The 12,370-nt window shown below is 42.7% G+C and overlaps 1 protein-coding gene across 2 annotated transcripts in view; it reads right to left on the bottom strand.

The window, feature by feature from the left end:
- The window catches only part of klhl24a (kelch-like family member 24a), a 35,342-nt gene extending 23,358 nt beyond the window's left edge, over positions 1-11,984 (bottom strand). The window contains exons 1-4 of one of the 2 annotated variants that reach the window (XM_073040752.1): positions 11,732-11,984; positions 6,261-7,225; positions 5,327-5,511; positions 3,769-3,887 (exon numbers count right to left, since the gene is read on the bottom strand). In XM_073040752.1, the coding sequence (XP_072896853.1) occupies positions 3,769-3,887; positions 5,327-5,511; positions 6,261-7,180 (1,224 nt within the window). In that variant the 5' untranslated portion in view covers positions 7,181-7,225; positions 11,732-11,984. Of the gene's footprint in view, positions 1-3,768; positions 3,888-5,326; positions 5,512-6,260; positions 7,226-11,264; positions 11,392-11,731 lie in introns of those variants that run through there. The other variant, XM_073040753.1, reaches the window with a different exon arrangement.
- Between the last annotated feature and the right edge of the window lie 386 nt (positions 11,985-12,370).

Below are 12,370 nucleotides of genomic sequence, written 5' to 3'. Positions count from 1 at the left end.
TAAATGCCAGCACAGGAAGATTATTGGGGAGGAACGAATGGACAAGGAATTGATGAAGAGAGCGATCTTGGTAGAAAGCAGAGAGTGGGGTGGGGTGGGGGAGGTAAAGGTGTGTTTGGATCCCTTTGAAGATGGCGGAAGATGCGGAGAATAACTAGATGAATGCAGAGGCTCATGGGGTGCTAGGTAAGGCCAAGAGGAACTCTATCCCTGTTAAAGTGTTGGGAATATGTGGTAAGGGAGCACGTCCAGAAAGTGGAGGAGATGCAGGTGAGGGCAGCATCAACGGTGGAGGAAGGAAAACACTGTTCTTCGAAGAAGGAGAACATCCCTGATGTTCTGGAAGATGTTAATGGTGTTAATAAACTCTCTAGATATGACGATTGTGCATTGAGGGAAAATCCTGCTTGTTGCACTATTTGGCAGAAAACCTTTGTTTCACAACACAGATGATGATAAAGTTGACATGCTAATGTCATTGGTAGTAACATCATTGAAACAGAAAATGCGGAAATTCTTAGAAGATCCAGCATAATCTGTGGAGGAAATGGTTAACTTCTATGTCAGTAACTAATCACCAGCTCTAATAAAGATATTTGAAGGATAATTTTTTGAAATCTATCACCATTTTAAAGCCACGGCAACCAGTTTGAACAAGTTGGTGCTTCATGTTTACGGATCCAGTATCACTGAGGTGACCCGGAATATTCCAGACGATTAGTGCATTGTGAGTGGCTGATCTGAGAGCCTAGCAGAGAGCCCCTGGCGTTTCTGTTGCTAGGTGTTCAGTTACCCAGCCTTATTTGCTTTACCTGCCTCAGCATGTTCACCCACACAAAGAGCACAACAGTGTTTCCCGACACAGAGAGGCAGGCTTTCCTGGGAGGAGAATAACACAACCGTGGCAAAGGTAGAGGTGCTCAGTCTAGGACCATCGCTGTAGTTGTATAGCTCCAACACAACAACTTTCCGATATTAACCCTTGCATAACTATGATAATGGGGAGTCTTCTTTTATAAAAAGGCTGTTTTACTTGATCTTTACAGGAGGGTTAGCCAATTTTTACAGGAGTTGGCTAATTTTGGTCCTCCTTACCATTGGATCAAAGCCTCACTCTGTGAGGCCTCTATGCTGGCTGGCTGGGGTACAATGGTTATCCCAGGTTTAAAGAATCTTAGACTCCAGTCTTTGGAATTCTGGACCTGAAATGCCAGGATCCCAACTGTAGCAGGGACGTACCTTAATTTCACTCTTCACACACTGCTAGGGAACTCAAACACTCTGACACTGACATGTCAAATTATAAAGAACCTGGAAGGTGTATTCCGCTTTCTGGAGGAGACCCACCCACTTGCCCAGTTAAGCATCTCCTTCTCCACCTGTAGAAGAGTTTGCATTTCACAGATTGGCCTGAGTAGCTACCTCAGAACTTCACAGATGCAGAGTGAAAGAAAGTCATCCTTGACCCTGAAGGAGGAAGTAGTGTTGTACATAGGCCGGTGGTGAAGTAGTTTTAGGAGATTGATCTGTGTGACAGCATTTGAAACTACAGAGCAATAAAGGGACACGTTGTCATCTTCTAGCAAGGCCAGAATTAAAAACTAACATTTCTTCTTCCCTTCAACTGAATCTAAGAACATCACTCTCCTTTCTCCTCTTCTATCTTCCTCCAAAATCCAATGCAGCAATTTCACTGCAGCTCCTCCGAAATCCACAAACCTTACTGCCTAGAGGGTCAAAGGAGAAAAGATCTGTGGGAAACCCAGTCCCTATAAGTTTGGCTCTGAGACACACACCATCCTTACTTTTAGCAACATGTATTTTCCCTTCTTGTCACTCAACTTAAGTCTTGGAACTTGCTACAAAAATAGCATAACGAGTACCTTCATCATATGAACCACAATGGATCAAGATTTCACATCACTGCAATCTTCCTAAGGGATACAAATTGTGTCGAACTTGCCAGTGATACACTTTGAAAATAGTTTTCTTAAACTAAATGACTGAGGAAACAGCAGGACAATAGCTGGAGTTAATTCAGTGAGCCAGTTTTCAGACTTTAGAAACTCCTTTTGTAACGGTGTTTTTCCTAAAATGTGTTCTTTCACCATTTGACAGGTGTTTGTGTAGTGCAAAATCCCATTCCTCTTCCATAACTAAAGGCTTAATCCACATGTATACCTTTCGTACTTTTGATAGTTTTCAAATGGCTGTGCAGATTCTGAGCAGATGTCTATTCACGCACGTACTTGTTAATCATGAACACAAAAGACTTTGCAGATACTGGAAATCTTATGCAGCACACACAAAATGTTGCAGGAACCCAGCAATCTGGGCAGCGTGTACGGAGGGGAAATAAACAGTCGACGTTTTGGGCTGAGATGTGTTAATGTTATTTTATTGCAACGGTAGTCACTTCATGGGTGATGCACGTTGTCCTCATTCACCAAGCTCAGGTTTCTACCACACATCTCCCAGATCCTCAAACATCTGATAAAGATCTCTACCATCTGAGTCATGCCACTAATCCAGGCAAGAGGTTACAGAGGCCTGAAGTCCCACGTCAAGGGCTTCAAGAGCACCTACTTCAACCATTCAGCTTTTGAACCAACCTGTCCAACCCTAATCACACTACAATGGATTTTGTATTTTTGCTCTAATTCTGTTCTTTCTTGCAAAAATTGCACATAATTTATCTTTAAGTTATGCTTTTGTGTGAATGTTGCACATCTGATGTGCCAGTAAAGTTGCTCCAAGTAAGTTTTACACTGCACTTATGTACACATGTACTTGCACATACGGCAAAAATCTCAACTTTGACTTTGAACCTTACTGCCTAGAATGACAAAGGCAACAGATCTATTTTTATATTACTGGACCAATTCATCAAAAGTAACAAAAGCCACAGCACTTGCTGTCATTTTTATAAGAAGGACCATGTTTCAAAGCATCCTGAATAATTCAAACAAAGGAGTACTTTTTTTGAACTGTTATCCTACAGGAAAACATTTCAGCCAATTTCCACTTGAACAGAGCATGAAAAGAAATGGCCAAAGAGTGTTCTTCGGTAACGTTGTTTGGGGGGATAACCATTCAGTACATTAGAACTCCCATGCCCCTCTTTGAAATAGGGGTGATGACAGGGTTTTAACATCCACCTGGATGAGTGGGTGGCCCTCACTTTAAAGTTCTGTGTGGGAGGTAACACAGTACAAGCTGAAATATTGACGTGGATTTTTTTTCTTAAGTCACTAGAGGGCAATGGAATCCACAATGTGCTGAAAGTGAAATACAGCTGACATTTATGTATTGAAAAACTTCCTAAACAGAGTACTGAGAATAGAATGGACTGTGACACAAAGAAGGGCGTAACTACAAAAAGTGACCCAAAAAGTTGAGAAGGAATCACAGGTAGACATGTGAAGACACCACTGTGAAATGGGGAAGGAGGTTGAATAAAAGAGAGGAACAAGGAACTGGGAGAGAGAGGAGATCACTGGAAGATCAAGAGAGACAGAGAACAAACTGAAGATCAAACATGTTTTGTGATGAGCTGTAGCACACTTGTATGTACACATTTCCACTTAGCCATCAAAGAAACTAAATGAGAGCTGTTGCAAATCAGGCTTAATTAATTATCAGTCACTTCAACCTTATTTTCTTTGAACCATTTTGATCTTCATTTAATTAAAAAAGGCAAGTAACAGGAGTTTATTTCCTACTTAAATCTGAATGAAAAGCTATGGTTTGTTGAATACTTGCTTTTACCTTGCCAAGAAGGACAGCCATTTTGTGGCGCCACCTGCCTTTGTTTAAACAGGCCACTCGCATCCAGATGTTGAGCTGGGAGTTATACATCCACACATCACGGCTGTTGATTCTGCCACCTGTCAGAGACAAAGAGAAACTGGAGACTCGGCTGGAAACGGGGCCCGTGCAGTGTTTTTACAAGCTTTAGCAGAAATAGGCCTGTACCAGATTTCTGCTGCGTCCACTGTCTGCTTGCAGAAACAGGGGTACTATTTCAAATAGAGAGGAAAACATGAACAAAGAGCTGCAATCTTATGTTTAGGGATAAATTAGAACCACTGACTCACAAAAGAGCACTGAGAATTTTGAAACCTATGCCAGCAACCGGATTAGGATAAATGGCATCAAAGGATATGAAGGGAAAATGATTTTAGTGTTCCTTAATGGGAAGGAGCATTTAAACTCCAATTGTGTACCCTGGGCTCAATTATGGTACAGCCTATTTCATAAAGAAAAGCCTAAACACCACTTTCAACTTTCTATAGTGCCTTATTTATATTTGCAATTGCACAATTTGTTGTCTTCTACACTCTGGTTGATCTTTCATTGATCCTGTTATAGTTACTGTTCTACATATTCGCTGAGTATGCCCACAGGAAAATGAATCTCAGGGTCGTATATGGTGACATATATTTACTTTGAACTTTGAAAAGCTTCAGTGGAGACTGTTCAGAAAGGAGATTAGGACAAATTTTGAGGGCTTTAAAGAAGTTTAATATCTAAATCAGTCAATCGACATCTTGCTTAGGTCATGGGTATGCCCATCCCCCAGTGGATCCTCAACAGCTCTGCACTTCCATCCACCCATTAATGGAACCTGTGCTGGCTCAGTCTCCTCTGTGACAGCTAAATTTCCAAGTCATGATTATCAATAAGTTGATACTGCAGAAATCCATCTACCAAGTATGGATTCACTCCTTTGGTTGTCGACCTTGTGTTTGCATGATCAGGTGCAGCAATCCGAGGCACTAGTCTCCTATTGTGAGCCTCTGAGATCCCAATAGATCCAACTGTGGAGAGGCAGGAACAGGAGAAAGAAACTGGAAGAGCAAGGATGGGGAAGTCTGTGGAAGTGAGGGGCAGAAGCAATGAGTGAGGAGAGAGAAAGAGGAGTGGTATGAAGAGGAACAGCAGCAGTAAAGTACAAAGAAAGTGAAGGGAAGAGAAAGACAACACAGGGCAAAGAGACCATGTTTGAAATCAAAGCACGTTTTGAGGAGGGCATTGATAGAGGGGTGAAAAAGGTTAGAAATGATAGGAAGTGGTTGACACTGCCGTCAGTTCTTGCACAAAAACTGCTTCATATCTAAGAGGATAATTCATGAAAAAAAAGATCATGGATTCTATTAAAATCTGTGGATGCAGTCGATTATTCCACATTATACTACCTTTAATTGTGCAGCTCTTTTCATTCACTCGAGTTCTGCACTTTCGACCCTAAGTACCAGCCAGTCCCAGAGTGTGAGAGGACAATGTGTGACGCTCTATTTGATTATTGCAGTCTTCGTTCCTTTACCTGTTACCAGGATGTCATTCCTCAAGGCGCATACTGCATACTCGGACTTGGTGAACTCTGGAAGTTTGGCCAGCGATCTCCACTCTCCAGTCCCTGGGTCATAGCACTCTGTGTAAGGCAGATTGAAGCCGCCCACCCGCTCGCAGCCTCCCACCACCACAATAACTTCAGAGTAACCTGTAGACCTAGAGGGAAGGAAATGACAGAGAGAGTCAAACAACACAGACTAGAATAACAGGCCCTTTGGCTCATGATATCTGTGCTGAGCCCAGTGCCAAATTAAAGTATCTCTCTTCCACCTGCCCATGACCCCTCCATTCCCTGCATATTCATGGGTCTGTCTAAGCACCACTGTTGTATCTCCTGGCAGCCTGTTCCAGCCATCTACCACTTTCAGTGTAAATAAAACCCTGCTTTGCATATCTCCTTTAAAGCTCCCCTTTGCTTTTAATGGATGTCCATTAGCATTTGTGTCAATAAAAGAATACTACTAATTACTAATTATGGTGCATGTACCTGCGCCATTTTTGCAAAGTACTCAATGCACTCCAGTGTCAGTAGTAACGTAGAAACAATTTTTTTGTGAAAAGACAGCACTTGTCGCAATTGACAATCATGAAAGCTGGGATTCTGAGTCTGGTTGAAATCTGGTTCTGTTCAGGATGAACCTTGGTGGCTTTACACCAACCTGTTGTGACAAATCATGGACTAAATTATCTCAAGATGTATAAAGTCTAACTGGATCTACCTCAGGGCACCTGTCAGCTAGCTTCCTATAATAAAAACCCTTTAGCCAATGGAATTGCTTTACATACAGGGAGGCCACCTAGGTTATTTCTCCATGGCTAAGTCTCAACCCAAATGACTGTTTACAGAGTAGCGGTAACCTTGGGATACTTTAAGTAAAAGTGTTGGGTTTCATTTACCCCCTCACCTGCGAGGTCTAGTCCGTGGTGACATCATCTCATTACCAAGTACATGGTATCTCCTGGCCTCGTGGAGGAGTTGGTAGCACTCAGGAGAATTCTGGATCAGCTGATCTCCTTCCACCGTCTGCACAAAGTAATTGGGGTGTAACAAGGGGAGCCTGACGTGGGTCAGCACCTCCTTCATCATGGGCCTCCTCTGGTCCATGTCATGATAGACCCAACGCATCACAGACTCGTATACCGTCTCCTCCTTGCCGACCACCAGTTCATCACTCGAGACGTAGTCAATCAGCTCGTCTTTCTGCAGCCCCAGGAACTCCTCATGTTGAGCGACCTCCGAGAACGTCTGCAGGCAAAAGCCTCTGCACTTGGAGTTGAGAGACTTCAGGGAGTGCGTATCGGCGAACTTCTGGATGCCCAGGCAGTTGCAAGGATCGAGCTGCTCCTCTAAGAACTTGGCACATGCCTCTCGGATGGCACTGATCTGGAAGAGGTTAGAAGTTTCAAAGAGATACTGTACGTTGTCTGGGGTGATTTTTACCCTCCCGGTGTAGACATATTGCAGGAACTGGTCCATGGCTTCGGCAAATATCCCATTAATCTCCACCAGCATCTCCCTGCTCTCACGGTGATCATTGCAGAACATGGCTCTGAAGTAGCTGCTGCAGGAAGAGAGGATGGCGCGGTGGCAGGGAAACTCTCGGCCCTCCACACAGATAATCACGTCAGTGAACAGCCTGCTGTTCCGAAATTCATTCAACATCTCCAGGATGCTCTCGGCATGGGACGAGCCCGAGGAGAAGTCATAAACCTCTTGACCAGTCAAGGGCTTCTGTTCAAGCTCAAAGACTTTACGTTTGGTGATGGGCGAGTCATGGAAGTGGTTGTCATCCCTGCTAATGCGTCGGCCCAAGATCAACACCATGTCTTTATCCGGCCACTTTCTGTAGTAAGAAGCTCCTACGTGATCCTGGACCAGAAGAACAGATTCAGTTACAAATTTAACTAATGATCTATATATTCTTCTTCTTCTTCACATGTCTACAAAACACTGCATGTACTGAATACAGAGGCAATGTTATCAGAAGCAAAAGACTAATAGTAATTGAGTTCTGACCTTGTAGAATGGTCTTGTGATCTGTTACTCTGGAGGGAGATTGATTAGAGAGAGACAGGTGAAGCCTCCACTTATCAAATGTCTCCACTAAGCTTGAAGTCTACTTGTTATAATAATGTGTTTGTAATTCAGTCTAGTCAGCCATAGGTGGTAGTGTATTGTTACACAGGGGTAATTAAGCTTATAGGACTTGAGGACCTGAGTTATTGGGATAGGTTAAATCGGTTAGGACTTTATTCCCTACAGCATAGGAGAATGAGGGGAGAAATTAAGTGGAATCTGGATATGGTAAATGCAAGCAGGCTTTTTCCACCGAGGTTGGGTGAAACTAGAACTAGCGGTCATGGGTTAAAGTTGAAAGGTGAAACAGGGGGCAACTTCTTCACTCAGAGGGTGGTGAGAGTGTGGAACAAGCTGCCAGCAGAAGAGGTGGATTTGGGTTCGATTTCAGCATTTATGAGAAATTTGGATAGGTACGTGGATGTGTGGGATATGGAGGGTAGGTCGACGGGACTAGGCAGAATAATAGCTCAGCACGGACTAAATGGAGCCGAGGGCCTGTTTCTGTGCTGTATGACTCTGTAGGGAATTGTTGGCCAATGACCATGCTTTTTGGACACTGCAGCCATTTTTTCCCTCTATGTAAGTCACCAAGACTTATTTTAACATTGTTGTTTGATTCACATGATATCAAAGTTAAACAAGGATAGGAAATTTAGCATACACTGCCTGAGAAGTGATGGAGGCAAGAACTATCACACTTAAAAAACATCTGGACAAGCACTAGAATTGCCAAGGCATAGTGGACTATAGACCAATGCTGATACGTAGGATTGGTACCTGTTGGTCAGCATTTATGTGGTGGGCCTGTTTCTGTGCTATAAGACTCAGTGATCATTTTTAAATGGGCACAGGAAGTGAGAGATGCACTACTATTTGAAATTTGCAGGACAAATTAGGAAAACAAATCAGGCTCTCAGCTTTGTTAAAGAATTGAAAACAAGTGCAAGGCATCTGAAAGCTCCATGTATAAATCAGTAGTCAGGCTTCAGCCGGGGTACTGTGCTCAATTCCAGACTCCACAATCCTGGTCTTGGAGAACCGACAGAAAACATAGTATGAGAGAGGTGAGTAGGTCTGCAGTTTTCTGAATGCCCCGGCAACTGCAGGGATCCAACTGTTCATCTGAGAGCTTGGCATACACCAAGTGATGACTGATTCCAACTGTGTACAGGCTATCCCCCAATAATGAATGGGTTTCTTTTTATAGATGTCCTTAAGTCAATCTTATCCATGGCAGAGAACGCAGCCAATGGTTACTCGATATGGTAACCACATCTCCACATGGTTGCACTGAATGGTATCAAAACACAGACCGATAAGAACAGTAACCAAAGCATAAGGGGGGAGGGGGGAGACAGAGGGGCAAGGAGGGGGGTGTGGGTGAGGGAGGGGGAAGTGGATGGAGAGGGTGAGAATGGAAGGGGAAGGGAGGAGAAAAATAAGGAGGGGGATAAAAGGGGAAGGGGAGCAGTTCTGCTGCTCATAGGAATGAAAAGTATGTATGTCAGACTCTCATATATTAAATAATATTAGAACAGCTGAATATTATGTACAGATGTCCATAATACTGATGTATAGATAGTGTTTGTGCCCCAGGGGTGGCCTGTACAGGAACAGAATTCCTAGAATTGTTCTTCTTTGAACAGAAGAGTTAAAAGGGATCTTCAAAATCATAAACAATTTTGATAAGAGAAACAGCTTTGAAGGGGAGGAAGGGTGGCACTTAAATTACCCTTATTTGAAAAATATAGCTAAGTGGCTGTGTGGAAATAGAGTCAGGATGCGGACGGACTTTGTCAGGGAATAAGTTGCACACCCATGGGGAATGAGCGCAGGGGCAATGGAACCTATAGGGTGGTTACACTATGACTTAATGGGGTTTATAGCCCCCTTGTATGCAACGTTAGTAAACGTCAATAAGCAAGCACTTAAGATACCTCATGAAATAAAAGTAGTGAATATATGTGACTTGGATTATGTCAGAAATGGGGGAAAGTACAGTACTGTGTGAACATTGCGGTGGTGGGGGGGGTGGGGTGTGTGTGTGTGTGTGTGTGTGTGTGTGTGTGTGTGTGTGTGTGTGTGTGTGTGTGTGTGTGTGTGTGTGTGTGTGTGTGTGTGTGTGTGTGTGTGTGTGTGTAATGCTTTAGACTTTTGCACAATACCGTTTTTCAGTTAAAGTAGGGAGGAGAATGGAAAACACAAATAAGAATACCTAGCTTTGTACTAGCTCAGTAGTATTAAGTGTTATTTGGTAACTGGAAGGACATACTATACAGTACTGTGCAAACGTCTTAGATTTTTACATGGTTTCTGATGGGCAGAGCCCTGATCTCAACATCATTGAGGCTGTCTGCGATAACCTAGAGAGGCACAGAAGAACTCTGGCACCTTCTCCAGGATGTTTGGAACAAACTACCAGCCAGTTTTTCTAATCAAGTTGCGTAACAGTGGACCTACCAGAATTGATGCAGTTTTAAGGGGCACGAGGTCACACCAAATATTGACTTGATTTCTTTTTTTCTTTTAACTGTTTACTGCTCTTTATAGTCATTTTTGTTGTTATTTAGAAACTTTTCAATATTTTGAAAGCATCTCGCTTTACAGAATGCGCTGGAGACTTCTGCACAATATTGAAATGTATATAGATAGGTCAATATTCTGGAATATATTTTATTATCTGTTAATTTGTGGTAATATTGCTTAATTTGTTGTGCACGCATATACGCTGTTAACCTAAATAAACTAAAGTTCATTTGTTATCAAAGGGGAAAGAATATACTTCACAAAACAGGAAACTATAGCACCACCTTAAAAACAACAAATTCGAAGAGGAACTCCTCGCCTTTGTAACTAATGTCCTTGATTACACGGATGCGACTTTCAATTCCGGGTGCAATTTTTTTGATCGGCAACGACCGCTTTCGTTGCTTCAGTTAAACCGGCTGTACCGAAAGAATGGTGCACGGATTTCTTTGTAGATTGGCATTGCTCCAAATTCATAAACGCATCTGAATCAAAACAGCCGTGGATCACGTGGCATATGCATGCAACATACACGGAACTACACGCAGCAACACCGCGCAAATACAGAACAGCACAGTCTCAGACGCAGGCTGTGGACATCAGCTGTGAAGTTTACATATGTGGATGCGCAGTTCTGTATGTTGAACTGGCCCCACCAATATCTGGAGCTGTTCACCAGTAAGAGGAAGTGACTTACGGCATCCAGCTATCTCGATCTTTGCACCGGGAGGGCAAAGGGAGAAAGGTTTTAAAAACTTCCTTTACATTCACAGTTAATCATGCGTCACTTTTACAGTTGGCAGTGCAACTCAAACCTCGCCAACATTCGCACCTGTCCATTCCCCTAGAACAGTTTTATTCAACAAAGTTTTATTTCCTCTAATGTTAATATCCCTCAACTCCACCTGACAACTAGAACATATTCCGACAAAATATTTTAAGATTTCGAGCTCCTCAATTCTCAGCCGCTCTGCCAGGACAGAAACCCACAGGATTCCTGAAACATGTCGTAAACTGCGATTTTGGCCAACACCAGGCTGGATCAGCTGTCTGAGACTTTGTGGAGCTCAAATCAGCAAAGAGGATAAAATATATTAAATCCGCCCGGAAAACAGCGTCAAATGGTAAACACTGAAGCTGTTTGGTTCACCGAGCGCCCTCTCCTGATCATTCCTTAAAAGTCAAAGGAAAATCACACTCGCTATACTTATGAGGCTAAATATATTTATTTTTACTTCTTTAGAGGAATCCGATTACAATAGAGTTGTGCTTTGGATAATTTTCATTCGCCACATAGACTTACCGCCCGAAGATTACTGTATTCCGACTGTTCCTGGAGTCAATGTAAACAAAGCCCTGTCCTGATCACATGGGAGAACAATAACAGTCCGCGTCAGCACCATCTTTATTTCCCCAAGAGCTCGCTCTGACACTGACTGAGCTTTAAACGGAATTGCATAAGCAATACTTTCTGCGAGACTCTGTTCAAGACTGAATATAAATAATCCCCCCCACACACACACTTCATTGCACCGATATCAATCCAAACACGGTAACAATTATTAATTAACCATTAGCAAGCAAGTTAATTTTATATCTGTTTGCTATCAGAATTTATTTTCGTGTTTTGAAAAGAAACACGAAAATTTTGTTTAAGCACAAAACTTCCACTAACTCAAACTAATCAATGTACAAAATCTCCCGTTTGTGCTCAGTCACTTATAGCCGTTCCACGTTTAAAATCTGCAAGTTGAAAAAAAAAGTTCTTACTGCTCAGGAACGACGCTCTCGTTCAGAAACGACTCTTCCCAACAAAGATTAATTTTCTGGTTAACTTCTTCCTGTCTGTTGATATCTTGAGTTTGAGGATTTGATTCCAATTCAAGATGGTACCACAGCACAATTTTCTCTTTTTTTGACACTGTTGTGGTGCGTTTGTTCTTATTACAAAATAAGAGCCACCTTTACTGAGTGACCTTCTCCCATTGCCTGTTATTCTGAATCTAAACAAAGAGCGACAACATCAGCACCTACTCATTGCATCAGCGCCGGGTTTAGCGGCATGCCGGGAGATGTAGTCTATAAATATAGACCATGGCACTGACCCGACTCCGCCCACAAAACTTGAGCGAGCCACTGACTGCAATTCCCATATAAATCCCAAACCCAGATGCAGCCAAATTATTCCACTAGCAAGTGTTCGATAAGCAAACAGAGGCAAGGCTATAAGAAATCTAGTCTCAGAGACTAAGAAGTGGAGTGAGGTGTTCAGCTTTCCTGATTTACAGTGGCAAAAAGGGGGAAAAAAAAACAAAGTCTTCGGGACTCCATCGGTTTCAACTCCATTGTTCAAAACTCCAGCTTGTGAGGAAATTGAGGTTTGAAATTCTTATTTCACTGCAAACGCTT

The sequence above is a fragment of the Hemitrygon akajei genome, chromosome 3 (genome assembly GCF_048418815.1).
Source record: "Hemitrygon akajei chromosome 3, sHemAka1.3, whole genome shotgun sequence".
Lineage (NCBI taxonomy): Eukaryota > Metazoa > Chordata > Chondrichthyes > Myliobatiformes > Dasyatidae > Hemitrygon > Hemitrygon akajei.
Note: the sequence above shows the minus strand (reverse complement) of the source record. Positions and strands in the feature narration are given on the sequence as shown.